This window comes from Vipera berus, assembly GCF_964194415.1.
Source record: "Vipera berus genome assembly, chromosome: 4".
Lineage (NCBI taxonomy): Eukaryota > Metazoa > Chordata > Lepidosauria > Squamata > Viperidae > Vipera > Vipera berus.
In genome coordinates this window covers 97,643,987-97,668,351 of record NC_138206.1, presented here as the reverse complement: position 1 = coordinate 97,668,351, position 24,365 = coordinate 97,643,987, and the positions used below count along the sequence as shown (strand labels likewise).

Sequence of the window (24,365 nt, the reverse complement as noted above, 5' to 3'; positions counted from 1 at the left end):
GTCATGTGATCGCCTTTTGCAACCTTGTGACAAGCAGTTAACCACCATGTTACTAATTTAATCTCTCTCTCTCTCTCCCCCTCTTTCTCTCCCTCCCTTTCTTTCTCTCTCCTTCTCTCTCTTCCTCCTTCTTCCTCTTTCTCTCCGTCTTTCTCTCTTTCTCCCTTTTTCTCTCTCCCTCCCTTTCTCTCTCCTTCTCTTTACATCCCTCTATTTCTCTCTCTCCCTTTCTCTTTCTCTTTCTCTTTCTCTCCCTCTCTTTCCCTCTATTTCTCTCCCTCTCTCCCATTGTCCCTTCCTCCTTCTTTCCTTTCCTTTCTTCCTTCCCTCCCTCTTTGTCCTTTCCTCCTTTCCTCCCTCCATTTCCTTCCTTCCTTCCTTCCTTCCTAATCCATTTTTACCAAGAAACCTAATGCCCACTTAACTGTTTATGAAGCGCCCGAGAAAAGTTAGGGAAGATCTATCAACAATACTTGGAGGTTGCTAGCTCATTTAATAAGCTTTATTCCAGCAACAGAAACACCTCGCATTCGCTCACAGTCGATCCATGCACACCAACAATGCTGCTGTGGACCACGGGGCAGGAGGGCACCCTTCACATGGGATGGATGGAAGACACGCTAAAGTGCCCTTCACCCTGCTGCCTTCTGCAGACGCAGCCGGAGTCCCAGGTGGGGGGAGATCCGGGGCTGAGGCACACTCGGGGAAGCACACGGCAGCATATCACAATCAGCTGTTCTTGGGGGATGGAGGGACAAAGCCGGCCAAACAGGGCTTGGAGCGGTTGACTGTCCCGGACCACAGCTGCGCTTCCACCTTTCCCAAGGCAGGCCCCACAGACAGAGCGCAGCGCAGGGAAGACGCGCCAAAGCTTGTCCCGGAGCCTCCCACTGCCGGAAGCCTGCAGTGGCGGCATAATGGGGCTTCCAAAAAGCAGGGCGGGTGGCGGCGGCTGCTCACGGCACCGCCCAAAAGCAAACAGGGCAAAAGCAAGCAGGCGGAGCCTCCCACTGCTGGAAGCCTGCTTGCAAAAAGTGGGGCGGGCGGCAGCAGCTGCTCACAGCGCCGCCCAAAAGCAAGCAGGGCAAGGCCGCTATCAAGCCCCGGGCATGACAATCAACCAGCTATGGGGGGGGGAATCCGTGTAGCAGCCCAGCTACCTGGCCTGCCAGCCGCTCATTGCTCCACAGATCAGCTGGGAGGCTGAGACTCCAGATTTGAGCCGCCGAAGAGTGCAGCACAGGGAAGACGCGCCAAAGCTCATCCTGGAGCCTTCCGCTGCTGGAAGCCTGCTTGCAAAAAGTGGGGCAGGCAGCAGCAGCTGCTCATGGCACCGCCCAAAAGCAAGCAAAGCAAGGCCACTATAAAGCCGCCCCGGGCATGACAATCAACCGGCTGTGGGGGGGAATCCATGCAGCAACCCGGTTACCTGGCCTGCCAGCAGCTTGCTGCTCCGCCGATCAGCTGGGAGGCTGAGACTCCGGATTTGAGCCACCGACAGAGCGCAGCGCAGGGAAGACATGCCAAAGCTCATCCCGGAGCCTCCGCTGCCGGAAGCCTGCAAAGGCGGCATAACGGGGCTTGCAAAAAGTGGGGCGGGCGGCAGCAGCTGCTCATGGCACTGGCCAAAAGCAAGCAGGGCAAGGCCACTATCAAGCCCCAGGCTCGACAATCAACTCGGTGGGTGTGGAGGGAAGAATCCGCACAGCAAACCAGCTGATCAGCACAGCAATGAGCGGCTGGCTTTGGTGCATCTTCCCTGCGCTGTGCTTTGTCGGTGGCTCAAATCCGGAGTCTCAGCCTCCCAGCTGATCGGCAGAGCAACGAGCAGCTGGCAGGCCAGGTAGCTGGCTTGCTGCAAGGATTCCCTCCCCCCACAACCGGTTGTCGAGCCCAGGGCTTCATAGCAGCCTTGCCCTGCTTGCTTTTGGCCAGTGCCGTGAGCAGCTGCTGCCGCCTGCCCCGCTTTTTGCAAGCAGGCTTCTGGCAGCGGAGGCTCCAGGGCGAGCTTTGGCATGTCTTCCCTGCGCTGTGCTCTGTCGGTGGCTCAAATCCAGAGTCTCAGCCTCCCAGCTGATTGGTGGAGCAGCGAGCTGCTGGCAGGCCAGGTAGCCAGGTTGCTGCATGGATTCCCCCCCACACCAGGTTGTCGAACCCGGGGCTCGACAGCCGCTCCTGCTCAAAAGGCAGGGCCTTGCCCTCTTCACGCTAGAGCAGCACCTGCGGAGGCGGCCAAGGGCAAGCAGGGCAAGGCCGCTCCTGCTCGAAAGGAAGGGTTCGGCGGCCAGCGAGGTGCTCGTGTGGGGCTCTTCTGGGGCTGGTGGGTGATGGGGGAGGAGTGGGCCGATCGCCTTACTGGTACCTGAGACTGACGCGCCTTCCTGGCCATGTGTGCCCCAAAGAAGCACCAATCAGAAGTCAATCCGGTTGCTGCACAAGTCCCTGGGGAGGGTGGGGTCTCACTCTGCGCCTGTGCGCACCCTCTGTAGGGTTCCTGCAGGCTGCTGCCAATCAGCATGCTTTCCGGCAGCAAGTGAGCTGGGAAGCAGCGGAGCGCGGGGATGGGGAGGATGCGGCAGGGGAGGCAGGGGGGAGGCAGGCGACGTCGCATACCACCAGCCAGGTGCTCACGTACCACTAGTGGTACGCGTACCACTGGTTGAAAAGCCATGCCATACAGCATTAACCTTGTGAACTCTTAAGCTTCCTCCCTCCGTTATATATTCAAGATGGACAGTATTTAATATTTATTTGTTATGTATATGTAGGGGTGTGGGTCTGTACATATGTTGTATATACTATGTGTAGGTGTTTCATATGTTTCACTTTGAGAGCGGGCAACTAAATTTCATTTTTGATGTGTGCCGTTGTACCCACAGTAAAAAAAATGTCAATAAAGGTTATCTTATCTTATCTATCTTATCTTATGCTGCAACCTTTAATGCAGAAATTTAATGGGGTTTGGCCTCAGGTTCAGACTGAAAATAACAGCTCATAGGAACAAGATGTGGAAAATAGGAATGACAAATGTATTAAATATAGAATAGAAAGATTTAAAAATATAGTGGAATTGGACTTTAAAGAAAATAGTATAGATATCGAGCCTCTAGAAAACAGATTAATAATATATATTTTTATTAAGATTAATTTCTAGTTTAGAACCAGAAAGTAACTAGAACTAGTTTAAGATATTTATAATTTACCATTCTTTTTTATTATTTCCTTTTTTATGAGCTTTCGTTTTGTAAAATAAAAGTATCTCCCAGCCATTGAAGGGAGATATCCACCCTATTTCCAAGTTTCCTGTGTTTTTTGTCTATTGAGCCTAGGTTAATCTGGCTATTGGCAGATCAAAAAAAGATTCTGCAAGAGAGGCCCATCATCTCTATAGGCACCATAGGATAAATTACTTTATGTGGCCTGTGCATGCGGTTTTCTCAGTAAAATACAGGAATGGTTTAGAACTGTATTGCCTTCTCCCATAGAATATGAAATTATACCATTGCTATTGTCATTAAATGACAATCTGTTTCCAGCATCTTCCTATACTGTTACTCTCAATACAGGAGCCTAGTTGCCTTAGAGGGGTAACTTGAATGATTTTCATGGCTTGAGTAACCTTGTGGGAGTAGACTTTCTTGATATACACTCCTGCCTTTTTTTGCTAATTTCCACCAGGAACACATACCAACACACACATGCTATGATAATGCAACGCAGATGGTGGGGAAGGAACTACTCTATAGGGATATCCCAAAGATGGTTTCCCGAAGGCAACTGGACTTTGTTTTTCCTTGAAGATATTTTGCTTCTCGCTCAAGAAGCTTCTTCAGTTCTGTTCTTGAATGAGAAGCAAAGGAAAAACGAGTCCAGTTGCTTTTCAAAAAAGCACCTTTGGGACAACCATGACGTGAATGACTGAGAATCTCCACAGACATTATTCTATAAGGATCCATTATTACAATTACACTCATACATGGACCTTTTTTGGGGGCAAATTATGGGGATCAGTTCACATACGTCCTATTGTCAGACAGCAATCCTCATATGTATAGAAGAGTTGCAAAGTTTCTTTCAATCAACACTGATTTATGCAAGAATTAACTCCCTTAAATTTTAGAATTCTATTAATATAAAATTCATTTTGTTCCTTTGGAAATTCTCTTATCTTTTATTGTTTTGTTTTGCCAGTCACTAACCCTAATAAGATTTCTACACATTAGACATTAATTTATAATTTATAAATTAAACTGAACTTATTTATATACTGTATATTAAGACAGGGAGAAAATGGATGGCAATTCCTCTGTATTCAGTTTAATTTCATTTAAGATTACACCTAAACTAAGTTTGAACAGAAGCAAAGAATTAAGGATAATTTTATATCAGATAGTCTATGGTCATCATATAAATTGTTTATATAAAATATAGCAAATGCAACATTTATTTCTTTACAATATTTCAGCATATATACACATGATGTTAGACAGTTGAAGAGGATGTTACACTTACAGACAGAAACATAGTCAGCTAACATATGAGATATATACTCTGTGTGTGTGTGTGTGTGTGTGTGTGTATGAGATATATACAGTAATTTGTCCATGCAACAAATTTTACACACAGCCAAAAAAAAACTGTAGAACCAATTGAGAATCTAGTTGCACTATGACACTTCCTGATTATAAAAAGGTTATCTATTTTAGATCACAGGTCTTAAGACAAAAACAAATCTTTTGCTTGCCTGGGTAGATGAAAGACATCATTGAAAAGCTAAAGGTAAGAAAACTATTTTATGCATTAGCATATGTGCACATGCACACATGTATTTTCAAATTTTCAACTTGAATTATGTTTTCAAATTAGTGGAACATTACTAAAGACTTTATTACAGAATTATATATAAAATGAATGTTATGTTTTAAAACTATATGCAAGCCGAAAAATCCCTATGGTTTTTATGAACCCATCAAGATGAAGTAAACAACAGCTGAAGTAATGAATATGTGAGGTACAAATAAACTAAAATAAATCCACTTACCTGTTAAATAAATAGACACTGGTACCAGTACACAAGCTGAAAATTACTAACGGGTTGAAAAGGGAAAATACAGCTATTTCTTACATGAGTACATGTAATACACATGTAAGGGTGCATACACGAGTACCATTTTAGATATTCCTAAAAATGTGAGAATAGCAGATGAAGTTTTGACATTTCCATACAATGCAGAATATTTGATTCAGAATGGAAGGCTGTCTCAGGCCAATACACCATCCAGGATTTGTTGTGGGGAAAATAGGAGGAAAGAGTACTAAATATGTTTATCTCTTCGAGTTATTTATAAAAAAAATAAAGACAGGATAAAACTCTAATAAATATTTGAAGATCCATTACACTAGTTTTCTTTATATCCATTTGTCTTGCTTCAAAAGTCTTCAAATAATGGTTTATTTGTTCAATTCTTAATATTTCCTTGATAGTTAAATTTGTATTTATTCAGCAAATCAAGGAACAATTAATCTTGACTTAGCATTCCTGCAAATACAGCCAGTGCATTGTAAGAACCCAACAGTGGATGAATAGCTTCACTATCACTTTCTTTCACCATCCCAGCCAGTGAAAATTACTGACAACCTCCAAGTCTGTTCAACCAACCACAAATTATATTCACATCACACACTGCAGGATTTGTACAACAGGCCTTTGTAGTATTTTTGATCTGATTTCAAAAAGCTATTTCTTTTCAAAGGGATATGCCCTGTAGACTCTTTCTGGAATTGAATCCAAAGCAGTGGAGATCCCTACTGCACTGGCTGTTCACAGAACACATGAACCACATACCAGAAAATCTCAATTTGGGCTGTTGTGAAAATCATTTAGATACTGAGTTATGAGAATCCAGCAAGCAGGGCAAGAAACCAGTGGCGTAGCGTGGGGGGTGCAGGGGGGGCCGGCCGCACCGGGCGCAACATCTGGGGGGGGCGCGCTCGCACTGAGCTGCTCAGGGAGCCCCAAGGGCTGCACAGAGTTGGCTTGGCTCCGCTCTCGAGCTGCTCTTTCTTGCAACGCGAAATGAGTCCGGCAGGTGAGATGGGCGGCCACATAAACTGAATAAAATAAATAGAAGCGGCCAACTCTCCGCCCAGGCTCAGGCCAACCGCAAGCGCCCCGCAGGCGCCCTGGCAGGTTTGGCCGAGCGAAGACGGACCTGCTGGCCGGCCGGCCTAGCTTCGTGCGCATGCGTGGCTTTATTTAGCGGGGCTCACGTGCGAGCTTGAATGCAGCGGCTCTTGCAGGTCGGAGCCCCACCCAGCCGCCCTCGAGAGGGACCCGGAAGCATCCCGCATGCGCGCGACTCTTCTTGGAAAGTCTACGCCGCTGCGGGGCGCGTCTTTTCAGCAGTGCCGTGACGTCACCGCCCGCCCGCCCCTCTATTTCCGCTTCCGGTTGCCTTGCCCCGCCCCGGGTGCTGACAACCCACGCTACGCCACTGCAAGAAACTGCACAAGTGTATGCAAGCATGTCATATGAACAGGGTCTTCTTGTGTAACCTAAAATCCATTAAAGTAAGCCAACAAATACCAATCTACATAGCCACTAACAGTGAGTAAGGATCTCCTCTAGAAAATGCCGAGTAAAGCTTTATAGGACCATTTTTACAGAAGAGGACACAATACTTTTGGAAGCTATTAGAGGAGAAGTTGGCTACTATACCATACACAGTGGAATTTCAACAGTTTCTAAATTGGAATAAAGACTGCAGTACAGTAGCTATTTTTGTGATCACTGCAAATCTTTTAAAATTGAGGATAGTGAGAGAAGATAACTATATTTCTATTTCTCTTTGTCCTTTTAATAGTCTTGCTGTGCTTCATCTTTCAAAACTTTTTGAAACGGTCATTGCCCCACTTGCAAGTCTAATCATGATAAAGTGGAATGGCAGCACCTAACAATCTGGCTGTAACCTTTGCAAGAGTAGAAAGTGGCCTTGTTCAAAAACAACACATATTTCACTCTCTGAGCAGTGGAAACACAGTAATGATGAAGAAAGAGTAAACTCTTTCTCTTTCACCCACAAAAGCCAAGGGGGAGATGAGTCAGTGCAGATGTAAAGCAGCAAATATCTGTGACCCACCTGCAAGAGCAAGGGAAGCACAGCTTCTCTTTCGATCTGATTGACCCGCTTCCTCTTTCAAACCATGTTACCCGATGAATTTGCATCATTTTAAACCCAAATACTCTCCACCTTCACAACATCATTTGTCTTAATTATTTTAGAGTTAGAGGAGATAAGATTAATCTTTACCAAGAGTCATATACATGAAAGAAAATGAGTTGATAAAAGTAATCCCTAGATCTTCAGAAAGGGAGCCATTTATGGGTAATTGACCAATATTTAATATATCAAATTGCTTGTATTCAGTGTTTTTCTAAAAAAAAAAAAAAGGTGCCGGAACAATCATCTTGGCGGGTGCAGGAGGCAGGGGGGTGGGGGAGCGGTGCTGCTGCAGTAATGGGTGCGAGGGGTCTTGGCGGTGGGCTCCCCACCCCGAGACTGGAGCCGGCACGGCTGGTGCTGTGGGAGTAGCAGGGCCCGCTCTATATGGCGGGGCTGTGCGGGGCAGGCAGCGGAGGCGGTGCGGGCCAGGCGATGCAGGGTGGCCACTTAGGCACACAGGGCAAGGCGACAGTGGCGCAGGTCCAGCACAAGGTAGGCCACCAGCCTGGCTGACACGGGTGAGCACAAGGAAGGAGTGCACATGGACTCCGCAGAACCCACCTCCCACTCCTTGTCCTCTCTTACTTATCTAGTTGAGATGGTGTAGTTGGGCAGCAGGGAGGGATGCAAAGTTCCTGCCAACTCGTTTTCGCTGCAAACAACTTGCCGGTGCAACGTTTGCCAGCCAGGTCTTTTGGCACGCTCAGCAGCAATTCCTATTGGCTTTCGAAAGCCAATAAAGGAAGTAGCATAGCTTGTGCAAAAGCCTTTTTTATGTGTGCAAAAAAAGGTGCGTGAACACCATTCTGAGCGTTCTATGAGAAAAAAAGCCCTGGTTTTATGTTTTAATCTTATGATTTTAAAAATATATTTTTTTCTATTGTAAGTTGCCCCAAACCTCGCCATGTGGATTGCATACAAATATTATAATTGGTAAAGGTAGAACATATGTTAAATATACATCAAATGATAATATGCTTCCCTACAAAGTCAATTCTTGCTCAATGACAGACCAAGGAGTTAACTCGGAAAGGCAAGAGGAAAATCTAGAAGAGATCGGTGCAACTTGTAGAAGGGAAAGGCCCACACTGATAAATTAAAAATCTTTGGTCTGCAAAGGAATGCTGGTGGGCTAATCAATGTTTTGGTGACTAGAGGAGCATCTACAGTGTTGGAGCTCATGGTCATGGTAAGCCATGGAGGCACTAGGCAACATGACTTTCAGGACAGTGGTGGTGATTTTATTACTTTTTTTTTAAAAGTCTGTACTCTGTCCAAGGGTGCTTGGTAGGCTGCATGTACAGGTCTGGTCTAGAATTTATTTTGGAGCATTCAACTATCTAGAGCAGGCATGTCAAACTCATTTTGTTTGAGGCAACTTCTTATAAAAGAATTGCCATTAATTTGTTTTAATAAAATAATTTAAATCAATTTTTCACTTGATTTCAAATTAAATGAATTATATTGGTTGACAATGAGTTGGGTTTTTTTTAGTACAATTGTCAAATGCAATAAACTGGTTTTAGGTATATGTTACTGGAAGGAAAAAACAATCCCTGCTGCGTTACTGATCCCAGAGAAGCATTTACATGTATGCAGGTATCCTTAGGGTGCCATAGTTATGGATGAGAAATATTGGTTGCAAAGTTGGCATTTCTGGATGTAATACAGATATTTTGGACTTATTTTTGTTTCTTTGCATGTTTGATATTTTTAAAAAGGCATATGCTACTCACTTCGCTTATGCACATATGTAACATCTTTTGCTAGGATACATGATCAATGCTTGTCCAAAATTTTAATATACAGATAATACCACCAGAAATTATTTTAGCCTTTTTAATAAATGTTGTTATTGATGTTAAGCTCACCAGGGAAAACATCATATATTGTTATGTATATACTAGGTTAATTATTTAAAGACTGAAGTGCAACATAACTAGATTTTTCAAAACACACAACAGTCCAAACAGTAAAAGTAAAGTCCAAATTAAGAATATTTCATTCTTAAGAATTGTTTAATTTAAAGTGGTTTAGTTGTAATAGATGGTTATAGATTTAAAATAGTTTTCAAGAGTGTACAAAAGATACTATTTTTTTCTAGAATCAGCTAAATTAAACATATTACATTGAGAAAAATGTTTCTCATTTCTTTCCTGTTACCTTTGATTTCATTGCAGAGATGTTAACATAAGAAATAGATTATTTTGTTATCTAATTTTACCTTCCAAAAGACAGAAGCAGATGAAAAATGTGAGGTTCTTTCCTGTTGGCTTTTTTGAATTAGCTGTTTTAGATTCTAAAAGTTTAGGATCAGGAGGTGAGGGAGGATCCCTTGCAGGGTCGTGCCGAGGAGTTTAACCAGCATCTGTCGGACAAAATCGCTCGGATTCGGACCAGTTTGGACTCTGACTGGGCAGAGTCTGTCGAGCAGGACGCGGGCGGTCTTGTCGATATCACTTGGGAGGAGTTTGATTCTGTGACTCCGGAGGAAGTGGACAGGATCATGGGGAGGCTGAGCACCACCACATGTTTATTGGACCCGTGCCCTTCCTGGCTGGTCTATGCAGCCCGGGAGAGGACACGCAGCTGGTTCCAGGCAGTTATATCGGCTTCTCTGAGTGAGGGTAGCTTCCCCGCCGTCTTGAAAGAGGCGGTGGTGAGGCCTCTCCTCAAGAAGCCTGTCTTGGACCCAGCTGTATTGAACAACTTTCGTCCTGTCTCCAACCTTCGCTTTCTTGCGAAGGTTGTTGAGAGTGTGGTGGCACATCAGCTCCCTCTGGTCCTGGATGAAGCGGATTATCTAGACCCGTACCAATCGGGTTTCAGGCCCGGGTACAGCACGGAGACGGCATTGGTCGCGCTGGTGAATGATCTCTGGAGGGCTCGGGACAGGGGGCATTCCTCTGTTCTGGTCCTGTTAGACCTCTCAGCGGCTTTCGATACCATCGACCATGGTATCTTGCTGCGGCGTCTCAGGGGATTGGGAGTGGGAGGCACGGTTTTACAGTGGTTCTCCTCCTATCTCCAGGGACGTTCGCAGTCGGTGTTGGCAGGAGGGCAGAGGTCGACCGCGAGGTCTCTCATTTGTGGAGTTCCTCAGGGGTCGGTCCTCTCGCCTCTCCTGTTCAACATCTATACGAAACCGCTGGGTGAGATCATTCGTGGTTTTGGAGTTGGGTATCATCAGTATGCTGATGATACCCAGCTTTTCCTTTCGACCCCAAACCACCCCAGTGATGCCCTCAACGTGATGTCCCGTTGCCTGGAGGCGGTTCGGGTCTGGATGGGGAGGAACAGACTTCAACTCAACCCCGACAAGACCGAGTGGCTTTGCATACCTTCATCCCGGGTTTATTCGGACATTCCACCTCTTACTATGGGGGGTGAATTATTACCCCCCGTAGATAGGGCTCGCAACTTGGGAGTCCTCCTAGATTCACGGCTCACCCTGGAAGACCATATAGGAGCTGTGACTAGGGGGGCTTTCGCCCAGGTTCGCCTGGTGCGCCAGTTGCGGCCCTATCTAAGCCGGGATGATTTATGCACGGTCACTCATGCGCTCGTGACCTCTCGACTTGACTACTGCAACGCTCTCTACATGGGGCTGCCCTTGAGGACCACCCGGAAGCTCCAACTGGTACAGAATGCAGCCGCGAGAGTTGTGTTGGGAGTCTCCCGATACTCCCACGTTACACCTCTGCTCCGTGAGCTGCATTGGTTACCGGTTGCCTTCCGGGTGAGATTCAAGGTATTAGTAATGGTATTCAAAGCCCTCCATGGCAAGGGGCCGGAGTACCTGAGGGAACACCTGCTGCCAGCATCGACTTCCCTCCGCCCTGTGCGTTCCCACAGAGAGGGCCTCCTCAGGGTGCCACCGGTCAGAGAATGTCGACTGGTGGCCCCCAGGGGGAGATCCTTCTCTGTGGGCGCCCCGGAGCTATGGAATCAGCTCCCGGTTGAGCTCCGGACGGCGCCCGACCTTCGCTCCTTTCGCCGCGAGCTAAAAACACACTTTTTTGAACAAGCTGGCCTGGCCTGATGGGGGGATCGGGGGCTATTTATTAGGTTTTAAATATCTATTTTAGTATGTGGGCATTTATTTAATTTAGTTTTAACTTTTGTAATTTGTATTTTTATTCTTGCCCTGTTCACCGCCCTGAGTCCTGCGGGAGAAGGGCGGTATAGAAATATTATTAAAATAAAATAAAATAAAAAAATAGTTCCTAAAGAAGTAACCTTGTAAATAATTTTAATGTCCTCCTGTAGTGCAGGCTCTTTTATGACTCAAGGACTTCAACTCCCAGAATTCCTGAGCCAGCATGGCTCAGCTTGGAAACCATTTCCCCTCAGCATGGCTGGCTCAGGATTTCTGGGAGTTGAAGTCCATGAGTCATAAAAAAGAGCCAAGATTGCCTAGCCCTGCAATAGGCTTAGGAAAGCCAGTAAGGGAGCTGTTTTGGTTGTTGTTGTTTTTGCAAAAAAAAAGGTGCCAGAACACCGTTCTGAGCGTTCTATGAGAAAAAAAAGCCCTGCTTGTATTTCACAAACTGCAGAGATTTTTTGGCGATATTATTAATTAGAAAAGCTGAGCACTTTTTCTAGAGCACTAACAGAATAACAGAGTTGGAAGGGATCTTGGAGGTCTTCTAGTCCAACCCCCTGCTCAGGAAGGAAACCGTATACCATTTCAGGCAAATGGATGTTCAATCACTTCTTAAAAACCTCTAATGTTGGAGCACCCACAACTTCTGAAGGCAAGCCATTTCACTGGATTTTGTTCTCACTGTTAGGAAATCTCTCCTTAGTTGTAGATTGCTTCTCTCCTTGATTAGTTTCCATCTATTGCTTCTTGTCCTGCCTTCAGGTGCTTTGGGGAATAGATTGATTCCCTCTTCACTGGATTTTGTTCTCACTGTTAGGAAATCTCTCCTTAGTTGTAGATTGCTTCTCTCCTTGATTAGTTTCCATCTATTGCTTCTTGTCCTGCCTTCAGGTGCTTTGGAGAATAGATTGATTCCCTCTTCTTTGTGGCAGCCCCTTAGATATTGGAACACTGCTATCATGTCACTCCTGGTCCTTTTTATTAAACTAGACATACCTAAGTCTTTCATAGGCTTTAGCCTCCAGTCCCCTAATCATCTTTGTTGCTCTTCTCTGTACACTTTCTAGAGTTTCAACAACTTTTTTATATCATGGCAACCAAAACTGGATGCAATATTTCAAGTGTGGCCGTATAACATCATGGTAAGACCACACTTGGAATATTACATCAAACTTTGGTTGCAACGATATAAAAACTGAAGACAGATTAAGACAAGTTAATTGCCCCGTTTCTAGTGAACCAGCAAATGCGCTTGGTTCTGGGATTCTTGTCAAGAACATCAGATTAGGCCAAAATTGATTCAACCCAAAGAAAGTAATTTCTTAGTTATACTTGCTCATGGTCAATGCAACAGGACTAATTTTGCCAGAATGCTTAAAGAAATAGTAATTGATATAATGCATTCTTCTTTTGAATTGTCTACATATTATTGTACAACTGCTATTCAGATGCTTCTAAAAACAAAAAGTAGATGCTGTAAATGTGTCAGTCCAGCATATGTTACAATTGATTGTTCTTATCTCAATAAAATGGACTCCAGAAGATGGTAGAGGACAGGAAAGCCTGGAGGAACATTGTCCATAGGGTCGCGATGGGTCGGACACGACTTCGCAACTAACAACAACAATCTCAATAATTATTTTTAAAAAATATTTTGTAAAAGAATAAGACAGAACTCTCCATCTACTAAGTCATATTGGAGACTGGACCCTATGACATTTCAAAAGGCTAAAATTGGTAATCCTTCATACTTTTTTTAAAAAAGGAGCAGATTAAATATATAGTGCTAGGCTAGCATTCAGTAACTATAAAAAATATATATATTTATTTATTTATATTTTATTCGATTTCTATACCGCCCTTCTCCCAAGGGACTCAGGGCGGTTCACAGGGCATATATAAATAGATATATAGCTCCTATTTAACGCCTAGATAGAAGGCAAAGATGGATAATAGATAGATCTGTAAAGTTAATTATCTCAGTTCTATGTCTTGTAGACAATTGCCAATATGGCAATTTCAATTACTAAAGAGATTGATATCATGGTTCCAATAGATGAAACCCATCAAAAGAACTTCAAGGCAAAATTCTTCCTCAAAGAACATTGAACCCAAAAACTAAATTCCCCTCTCCTGGATACAAAGTAACAAAGTACAATTCCCACCCTCAATAAGCTGTCATAAATCACATTCTCCAATTAGCCTAAAAATCGGGCTTTCTCCCAAGCTCCCCCAAAAGTTATCAGCTCGTCCTTGGGTTCCCACAAAGCAGCGTTATTGCTATGGCTAGCTGAGCTCGAGCTTTCATCCCAACACCCTCCTTCTGCCCCTGATTTCTAACTACCAGAAAAAGCATGTTAAAAGAAAAGGGAAGATGGCTGCAAATTCAATTGTCAGAGCTGGAACATCCAATGTTTACAGCGTTGACAATTGAAATACCGTATATACTTGAGTATAAGCCGACTCGAGTATAAGCCGAGACCCCCAATTTCACCCCCCAAAACTGGGAAAAGTTGTTGACTCGAGTATAAGCCGATCCGCGCTCTGCAAGCCTCCGCCGCCGGCGGAGGCTGGATCCGCGCTCTGCAAGCCTCTGCCGCCAGCAGAGGCTCGATCCGCCATTTTGCAAGCCTGAATACACAGGAATACCCTGTGTGGCCGCGGCTCTCGGGGAAGCCCTGGCTGTCCGCTTCCTCGCTCCACGCTGCCATTCGGGGCCCGCGCGTTCCCCGGGCAAATCGCGGCGCCCAGCAGGCGAGGAAACACGCCCGCTCCAGTCGCCCCCCCCTTCCCTCAGGAGACGCGAAGCAAGTGACCGCCCGGAGCTTACCGAGGACTTGCGCGCGGCCGAGGCTTCGGTGCTTCCAGGATCGCGCGCACCTCTCCCAAGCCGCCGCCGTCTGGAAACCTGCCAAAGTTTGGGGAGGTTTGGGGAGGTGCGCGCGCACCTCCCCAAACCTCCCCAAACGTCGGCAGGTCTCCGGACCTCCGCGCCCTGCCTGCCTGCTTCTTTCCGCTGCGGAAAGAAGCAGGCAGGCAGGGCGCGGAGGAACGGAGACCTGCCGATGTTTGGGGAGGTTTGGGCGCCTCCCCAAACCTCCCCAAACGTCGGCAGGTCTCCGTTCCTCCGCGCAGACCTGCCGACGTTTGGGGAGGTTTGGGCGCCTCCCCAAACCTCCCCAAACGTCGGCAGGTCTCCGTTCCTCCGCGCAGACCTGCCGACGTTTGGGGAGGTTTGGGCGCCTCCCCAAACCTCCCCAAACGTCGGCAGGTCTCCGTTCCTCCTGCCGACGTTTGGGGAGGTTTGGGCGCCTCCCCAAACCTCCCCAGGTCTCCGTTCCTCCGCGCAGACCTGCCGACGTTTGGGGAGGTTTGGGCGCCTCCCCAAACCTCCCCAAACGTCGGCAGGTCTCCGTTCCTCCTGCCGACGTTTGGGGAGGTTTGGGCGCCTCCCCAAACCTCCCCAGGTCTCCGTTCCTCCGCACAGACCTGCCGACGTTTGGGGAGGTTTGGGCGCCTCCCCAAACGTCGGCAGGTCTGCGCGACGTTTGGGGAGGTTTGGGGAGGCGCCCAAACCTCCCCAAACGTCGGCAGGTCTCCGTTCCTCCGCGCCCTGCCTGCCTGCTTCTTTCCGCTGCGGAAAGAAGCAGGCAGGCAGGGCGCGGAGGAATGGAGACCTGCCGTTTGGGGAGGTTTGGGGAGGTGCGCGCGCACGCAGACCTGCCGACGTTTGGGGAGGTTTGGGCGCCTCCCCAAACCTCCCCAAACGTTGGCAGGTCTCCGTTCCTCCTGCCGACGTTTGGGGAGGTTTGGGCACCTCCCCAAACCTCCCCAGGTCTCCGTTCCTCCGCGCAGACCTGCCGACGTTTGGGGAGGTTTGGGCGCCTCCCCAAACCTCCCCAAACGTCGCGCAGACCTGCCGACGTTTGGGGAGGCGCCCAAACCTCCCCAAACGTCGGCAGGTCTGTGCGGAGGAACGGAGACCTGGGGAGGTTTGGGGAGGCGCCCAAACCTCCCCAAACGTCGGCAGGAGGAACGGAGACCTGCCGACGTTTGGGGAGGTTTGGGGAGGCGCCCAAACCTCCCCAAACGTCGGCAGGTCTGCGCGGAGGAACGGAGACCTGGGGAGGTTTGGGGAGGCGCCCAAACCTCCCCAAACGTCGGCAGGAGGAACGGAGACCTGCCGACGTTTGGGGAGGTTTGGGGAGGCGCCCAAACCTCCCCAAACGTCGGCAGGTCTGCGCGGAGGAACGGAGACCTGGGGAGGTTTGGGGAGGCGCCCAAACCTCCCCAAACGTCGGCAGGAGGAACGGAGACCTGCCGACGTTTGGGGAGGTTTGGGGAGGCGCCCAAACCTCCCCAAACGTCGGCAGGTCTGCGCGGAGGAACGGAGACCTGGGGAGGTTTGGGGAGGCGCCCAAACCTCCCCAAACGTCGGCAGGTCTGCGCGGAGGAACGGAGACCTGGGGAGGTTTGGGGAGGTGCCCAAACCTCCCCAAACGTCGGCAGGAGGAACGGAGACCTGCCGACGTTTGGGGAGGTTTGGGGAGGCGCCCAAACCTCCCCAAACGTCGGCAGGTCTGCGCGGAGGAACGGAGACCTGGGGAGGTTTGGGGAGGCGCCCAAACCTCCCCAAACGTCGGCAGGAGGAACGGAGACCTGCCGACGTTTGGGGAGGTTTGGGGAGGCGCCCAAACCTCCCCAAACGTCGGCAGGTCTGCGCGGAGGAACGGAGACCTGGGGAGGTTTGGGGAGGTGCCCAAACCTCCCCAAACGTCGGCAGGAGGAACGGAGACCTGCCGACGTTTGGGGAGGTTTGGGGAGGCGCCCAAACCTCCCCAAACGTCGGCAGGTCTGCGCGGAGGAACGGAGACCTGGAGAGGTTTGGGGAGGTGCCCAAACCTCCCCAAACGTCGGCAGGAGGAACGGAGACCTGCCGACGTTTGGGGAGGCGCCCAAATCTCCCCAAACGTCAGCAGGAGGAACGGAGACCTGCCGACGTTTGGGGAGGTTTGGGGAGGCGCCCAAACCTCCCCAAACGTCGGCAGGTCTCCGTTCCTCCGCGCCCTGCCTGCCTGCTTCTTTCCGCTGCGGAAAGAAGCAGGCAGGCAGGGTGCGGAGGAACGGAGACCTGCCGTTTGGGGAGGTTTGGGGAGGTGCGCGCGCACCTCCCCAAACCTCCCCAAACTTCGGCAGGTCTCGGACGGCGGTGGCTTGGGAGAGGTGCGCGCGATCCCGGAAGCACCAAAGCCTCGGCCGCGCACAAGTCCTCGGTAAGTTTTTTTTGTTGACTGGAGTATAAGCCGAAGTGGAATTTTTCAGCCCAAAAAGTGGGCTGAAAAATTCGGCTTATACTCAAGTATATACGGTAAATCAGCCTGCTTAGAAAAAGGCCACCAGTCTGTTATACCACATAGCATAAAATTTTAAAAATGCACAAAAATTGGAATACACACACACACACACACACACACACACACAGAGAGACAGAGACAGAGACACAGAGACAGAGACACAGACAGTGTGTTCTTGAACCAAAGGTGTTGAAATTCTTCAAGTATGACTTCCTACTTTCTACTAGCTTTTTAGAAGTTATCAGATTTTCTATTAGATTGCCTAAATAGTTCGTTTCTGCTTGCATGATGTAGTATGGCAGTGGATGTATGTTATAAACAGTAAAATCACTTAGTTTCGTTCCCAGTTGGATTCCAAGTGTAGTGCAGGTCCTTGTGAGATGTCTGGGGAAAGGTCTTGCTCCGTGATCTGGGAATGGTTTGATCCTGGTGGTCCTAAATGGACAAGGTCATCAATATTGTCAATGCAACCACTTGTCAATTAGACCCTTGTCCTGCCTGTTTGGTAAAAGCCTCCAGGACAATGACTAGCAGTGATAAATTCTCACTGCAAGAGGGAACATTCCTGAAGCCATTCAAGGAGGCCCTGGTTTGCCCTTTCCTAAAAAAAAATCTCAATCCCACCTGCCAGGACAATTTTCATCCAGACTCCCTGCCCTCAGTCACTCAAGCCCTAGTCATCTCGTCCAGATTATTGCAATGCACTTTATGTGGGGCTACATGGAAGCTTCCACTGGTACAAAATGTGGCAGCACAAGAAGTCTTTGGAGGTCCATAGAATGACCCATATTACACCACTGCTTCACAAACTGCATTGGCTGCTGGTCTGCTTCCAGGTGCAGTTCAACGTGTTGATTATTTCCTTTAAAGCCCTCCCATGGCATAGGCCCAGACTACTTGATGAACGATCTCATCCTGGTAAGACAACCCTGCCCTACTCGTGCCAGCAGAGGAGGCCTGCTGAGGACCCCATCAGTCAAGGAACTACAGAGAAGGTCCAGAAGAAGAGTATTCTTTGCTGTAGCCCTAGCATTCTGGAACATCCTGCCCCCTGGGGTGAGGTTTCTCCCCACTCTCCTATCCTGTGCTTCCTGCTCCTCCTCCACCTTTTTAATTTCATATTACTGTACTTTCATTGTTTATTTGTATTGTTTATTCCTTTGCTATTGTTACGTTTATATTTTTAATCTTTTTTTCCTTTTTATTGTTGTAAGCCCAGAGTAGCTCCATGACAAGATGGGCAGCAATTTAACAAACAAACAAATAAATAAATAAAATAAAACTTGCTGGCATTCTTTTATAGCAAACCTAAACCTCAGGCCCATATAAACTACACTAACTGCTTGGTTAGGTAAGTTCTCAATTTAACATAATACCAAGAATCATGTTTTTGAAGATTAATGCACTCAATATTTCTAATGTACCTTCTGTACAGTACGTACTGGAATTGTCTGATTCTCAGTGAGCCTTATAATACAAAACCATTCTAACCAGTAACTAAACTAGATCTTTCTCTATTTTATTTTTAGCTAACATATTAAAAAGCTATGAATAACTACAATCAAAGTCTAATTACAATGGTTGAAAATAGCCATCCTGAGGAATACCGAATTTCATCACTCGTCTTCTACAGCTTCATTTTTACAATTGGCTTAGTTGTAAACATTACAGCTCTCTGGGTCTTCAGCTGTACCACCAAGAAGAAAACAACTATAACTATCTACATGATGAATGTTGCGTTGCTTGACTTGTTGCTTATATTCTCCTTGCCTTTTCGAATGCATTATTATGGGAAACGTTCTTGGATCTTTGGAGATCTCTGCTGCCGGATTCTTAGTGCTTTAACTATTTTTTACCCCAGCATTGCAATATGGCTGTTAGCTTTTATAAGCATTGATAGATGTCTGGCTGTCGTTCAACCCAAATATGCCAAGGAACTCAAGAACACAAGCAAAGCTCTGATGGCTTGCACAGGACTTTGGATCTTAACTCTTGTGACAACTTCTCCACTGCTTTTCTTATATTCTGATCCAGACAAAAGTTCAAATTTCACTACCTGCATAAAGATGATGGATATTATCTACCTAAAGGAAGTCAATGTATTAAATTTTTCTCGGTTAATTTTTTTCTTCTTGATTCCCATATTTAATATGCTTGGTTGTTATATAGTCATCATTTATAGTATAATTCGTGGAAGAACTTCCAAGCTGAAACCAAAGGCTAAAGAAAGATCGATCAGAATCATTGTAACACTAATTATCCAAGTGCTTTTATGTTTTGTGCCTTTTCACATTTGTTTTACATTTCTGATGCTCCAAAATGGAGAAGCAAGTTACAACCCTTGGGGAGCATTTACCACCTTCCTGATGAATCTCAGCACATGTCTAGATATAATCCTTTATTACCTAGTTTCTAAACAATTTCAGGCCCGAGTTATCAGTGTTATGCTTTATCGTAATTATCTTCGAAGTGTTCGAAGAAAAAGTATAAGATCTGGTAGTGTGCATTCATTAAGTAATATTAACAGTGAGATCATATAAAATAAGTAAAGTAATACAATATACATGCATAAAGTAAGCTTAGAATAAACTCAAATTTCTAATAAATGTATTATGTTTAAAAAAGGAGAGATTTTATTATTCTTTTAAATTGTTGTTTTTTCTTTTCTGGGATTCGCCAACTTTTACTGCCATTTCATCCCCTCCTTTGCTGAAATTGCTTTACCCCTTACGGACTTACTGAAAATAGGCAAAGAGGGAAGAAAGCCGTGACCGGGCCAGCCACTAACATGGACTATGAACTGTCAAACTGCTTTTGAGAATTTAAAAAGGCTATTTGCAGTCGAACAGATCTTAAAGCATCCTTGTCCAGGGAAGCCCTTTGTGATTCAAGCCGATGCCAGCGATGTGGCCATTGGAGCTGTGCTATTGCAAAAGAACCAGAATAGGATCCTACAACCCTGTGCCTACACCTCAAAAAAATTCACTGAGTTTGAGAGGAGGTGGGCTGTGTGGGAGAAGGAAGCCTTTGCGATTCGTTGGGCTCTATTAAACTGCTGGTACTATCTAGAGCAGGGCTTTTCAACCTTTTCACCCATTGTACCACTTTTAGGATATGATAACATCTGAGTACCACCAGTCGCCTAGCAAGGTGTCAAAAACTTGATAACCAAAAAAAAAAAGGAAAAAAGTGATGAACTACATGTAGTCCTCGACTTACAACAGTTCTCTTAGTGACTGTTTGAAGTCACAATGGCACTGAAAAAATGCCCCCCCAAGCCACAGCCGAGCAAGACACCTGCCTGCCCGCCCGGCGGTGCTCTTCCTCCTGTCCAAGGTTTTCATTGTTGTGAGCATTTTTGTTGAGGATTGGCAGTGGGGGTGGGGTGGGTGGGTGTGTTTGGTTTTTATTCCCCCCATCTGCTGGGTGGTTGCAGCAGGTTTTGGTCACTTCACATGACCCTGGGACCACTGTGACCGTCATAAATATGAATCAGTTGCCAAGCATCTGACTGTAAATCACAAGACCCTGGAGATACTGCAACATTCCACCTGATCGGCGCTTCTTCTGGGCTCAGCAGAAGCACTGGGATCAGTGTCGAGCTCTAGCTGGAGCCTGGTGCTATCCTGGCGCTTCCGCTGAGCTCTGACAGCCCCGAAGAAGTGCTGATCTTGGCGCTTCCGCTGAGTCCTGACAGCCCGGCAGCTCCAGCCATCTCTCACTCAGGCTTGTGCAGTGCTGTCACTGGTTCAGCTCATTCCCCTCCCCCGCTACCACTTTTCTAGGATGTCCGCGTACCACCTGCCAGGTGCCAATGTACCACAGGTGGTCCCCGTACCACTGGTTGAAAAGCCCTGATCTAGAGGGTAGCAAGGTGCCTTTCGAGGTATGGATGGATCACAAAAACCTAGAAGCACTGAAAACTCCCTACAAATTGTCCCTGAAACAAGTACAATGGGCGCAATACTTCAACCGTTTTAACTTCACCCTAAAGTACATACCGGGAGGAAAACACTTTTTAGCTGATGCTTTATCCAGACTGCCCTAATACAATAGCCAGCGTGAAGAGGTTAATGAAGCAATTATTTCCACTCCACAAGCTGCTTCTCAACTGACGCAGAACATCTATCACTGAATATGCCATACAAATTCAAATCATTAGCAATATAGATATATCAAACTCACATTTGGAATGCAGCATTCTGGATAATTTCATTTCTTTTCTGGATGAGGCCAAAGCTTCTCCAAACCTTACCATTCATTCTGGGGGCAATTGGCAGGTTCTAGAAATAAAACCTCCAAGCCAAAAATGGTTTTAGATAATCTAATGGTGATCTGAGCTCCTAACAGGTTTGTTGTGTCCAGGAGGTTGAATTATTTCTGATTCAGAAAATTTATGAGAACTGCTAAACTACCTCCAGAGCAGCACATTCTGAAATTCTAAAGAGAAAACACAGAGTTCTAAAGAACATTCAGTTGCTGAATGGCTGAATTTCACACAACCCAAATTAATAAAAATAAACATTTCATTTTTATAAATTCCAATAGCCCTAGAAATAATATTTAAGAAGCAAAGAGATATGAATGTTCCTTAATAGCCACTTACAATCCTGAAGGCAAGCTGCTGATGTTGAAGCCAAAAGAATATTCAATAGCTTCTACTAGGACAAAATCAAACATCACTGATAGCATCCAGGAGCCCAGCAAAAATGACTGAAAAAATAAAAATAAAAATTCACAATCACAAACTATCCACCTTTTATAACTAAAAAATCCTTCATTAAAAATAATACAATGTTGAATAGGATGATTACCCATTTAGCATGCTCACAGAAAATGGACTGTACCCAAGGAACTGAATCTAAAGATACATTTATGTAGAGAAATTAGGATTACAAAGTTAGACGACACTATGCCAAACAAAGGTTTTGCAGCAGCATCCCAGAACTCACTACTGAATCTGCAGAGCTGAACGTTCAGGCTACTGATAAAATAAGAGCATTTCTATTACAGGAATCGTATCTGATTTTGCCTAATAATCAGTCATGTTAGGCAATGAGTCTTAATGCTGCATTATCTGTGAACCACCAAGAGACCTTCAGGATTGGGGTGGGAAATAATGATGAGTTAATAAATATAAAGAGAATATAATAGCAACATTAATGGCATCAACATTTAAATCATCGGCTTGCCTCAGCCGCACTGAGTGATGAGGAATTGCCTTAGATCACATATAAAATATATGATATAGTTAACGTATATAAATCACATGTTAAAAGTTGAATGTTAAAAGTTTATGATCTTTTGGGGTGCATTACTAGCACATGGCCCATGGACTGGATGTGCCTGATTTAAATTCTTGTGGATGGAATAAATTATAATGGCCCCTTAGCCGTTGATACAGCTTTTAGTGAAAAGAAGTCTCTCTGTTTTTTGTTGTTGTTGTTGTTAGTTGCGAAGTCGTGTCCGACCCATCGCGACCCTATGGACAATGTTCCTCCAGGCTTTCCAATCCTCTGCCATCTTCTGGAGTCCATTTAAGCTCACGCCTACTGCTTCAGTAACTCCATCCAGCCACCTCATTCTCTGTCGTCCCCTTCTTCTATTGCCCTCAATCTTTCCCAGCATTAGGCTCTTCTCCAGTGAGTCCTTCCTCCTCATTAGGTGGCCAAAGTATTTGAGTTTTAGCTTCAGGATCTGGCCTTCTAAAGAGCAGTCAGGGTTGATCTCCTCTAGGACTGACCGGTTTGATCGCCTTGCAGTCCAAGGAACTCGCAGGAGTCTTCTCCAGCACCATAGTTCAAAGGCTTCAATTCTTTGGCGCTCAGCCTTTCTTATGGTCCAGCTTTCACTGCCATACATTGCAACTGGGAAGACCATAGCCTTGACTATACGCACTTTTGTTGACAGGGTGATGTCTCTGCTTTTTAGTGTGCTGTCTAGATTTGCCATGGCTTTCCTCCCAAGGAGCAAGCGTCTTTTAATTTCTTGGCTACAGTCCCCATCTGCAGTGATCTTGGAGCCCAGGAAAATAAAATCTGTCACTACCTCCATTTCTTCCCCATCTATTTGCCAGGAATTGAGAGGGCCAGATGCCATGATCTTGGTTTTCTTAATGTTTAGTTTCAACCCAAGTTTTGCACTCTCCTTCTTCACCTGCAATAAGAGGCTTTTTAGTTCTTCTTCACTTTCTGCCCTTAAAGTGGTATCATCTGCATATCTTAGGTTGTTGATGTTTCTTCCGGCAATCTTAATTCCAACTTTTGATTCATCTAGCCCTGCCTTTCTCATGATGTGCTCTGCATATAAGTTAAATAGGCAAGGCGACAGTATACAGCCTTGCCGGACTCCTTTCCCAATTTTGAACCAATCAGTGGTTCCGTGTCCAGTTCTCACTGTTGCTTCTTGGCCCGCATATAGGTTTCTCAAGAGACAAATAAGATGTTCTGGTACTCCCATCTCTTTAAGGACTTGCCACAGTTTGTTATGATCCACACAATCAAAGGCTTTAGCATAGTCAATGAAGCAGAAGTAGATATTTTTCCGGAACTCTCTAGCTTTCTCCATGATCCAGCGTATGTTGGCAATTTGATCTCTAGTTCCTCTGCCTCTTCGAAATCCTGCCTGTACTTCTGGTAGTTCTCGATCCACATACTGCTGGAGTCTAGCTTGTAGGATTTTAAGCATAACTTTACTAGCATGAGAAATGAGTGCAATGGTGCGATAGTTTGAACATTCTTTGGCACTGCCTTTCTTTGGAATTGGAATGTAAACTGATCTTTTCCAATCCTGTGGCCACTGTTGAGTTTTCCAAATTTGCTGGCAAATTGAGTGTAGCACTTTTACTGCATCGTCTTTTAAGATTTTGAATAGCTCAGCTGGAATGCTGTCACCTCCACTAGCTTTGTTGTTGCTCAGCTTTTCTAAGGCCCACTTCACTTCACATTCTAGGATGTCTGGCTCGAGGTCAGTGACCACCTCATTGTGATTATCAGGGACGTTAAGCTCATTCTTGTATAGTTCTTCTGTGTAATTTTGCCATCTCTTCTTAATCTCTTCTGCCTCTGTTAGGTCCCTGCCATTTTGGTCCTTTATCATGCCCATTTTTGCATTGAACGTTCCCTTCATCTCTCCAATTTTCTTGAAAAGATCTCTGGTCCTCCCTATTCTATTGTTTTCTTCTATTTCTTTGCACTGTTCATTTAAGAAGGCATTCTCATCTCTTCTAGCTATTCTCTGGAATTCTGCATTCAATTGGGCATATCTATGTTTTTCTCCCTTGCCTTTTGCTTCCCTCCTTTCCTCAGCTATTCGCAAAGCTTCCTCAGACAGCCATTTTGCTTTCTTGCATTTCTTTTTCTTTGGGATGGTTTTGGTTGCTACCTGTTGTACAATATCTTTTGGCTTCCTACTTTAGCATTCCAATCCCCCATGATGATAAGGACATCATTTTTTGGTGTTAGTTCTATAAGGTGCTGTAGGGCTTCATAGAACCGGTCAATTTCATCCTCTTCAGTACCGGTGGTTGGGGCATAGACTTGGACTACTGTGATATTGAATGGTTTGCCTTGGATTCGAACTGAGATCATTCTGTCATTTTGAGGATTGTATCCCAGTATTGCTTTTCCTACTCTTTTATTGACTATGAAGGCTACTCCATTTCTTCTGAGGGATTCTTGCCTG

The 24,365-nt window shown here is 45.9% G+C and overlaps 2 protein-coding genes across 3 annotated transcripts in view; one reads left to right on the top strand and one right to left on the bottom strand.

Annotated features, from left to right (window-relative positions):
• UBAC2 (UBA domain containing 2) overlaps positions 1-24,365 on the bottom strand; it is a 110,330-nt gene that overhangs the window by 72,218 nt on the left and 13,747 nt on the right. Inside the window, exon 4 of the mRNA XM_081326964.1 lies at positions 21,289-21,395. Within this exon, the coding sequence (XP_081183090.1) occupies positions 21,289-21,395 (107 nt within the window). The remainder of the gene's footprint in view (positions 1-21,288; positions 21,396-24,365) is intronic.
• On the top strand, positions 4,749-19,327 carry GPR18 (G protein-coupled receptor 18). 2 transcript variants are annotated; one of them, XM_081326967.1, is made up of 2 exons: positions 4,749-4,779; positions 18,212-19,327. In XM_081326967.1, exon 2 carries the CDS (start codon positions 18,230-18,232, stop codon positions 19,220-19,222), a length of 993 nt encoding a protein of 330 aa, XP_081183093.1. In that variant the 5' UTR covers positions 4,749-4,779; positions 18,212-18,229; the 3' UTR covers positions 19,223-19,327. The 2 variants fall into 2 exon arrangements, with proteins under 2 accessions (XP_081183093.1, XP_081183094.1); XM_081326968.1 differs by lacking the exon at positions 4,749-4,779 and adding an exon at positions 16,834-17,738.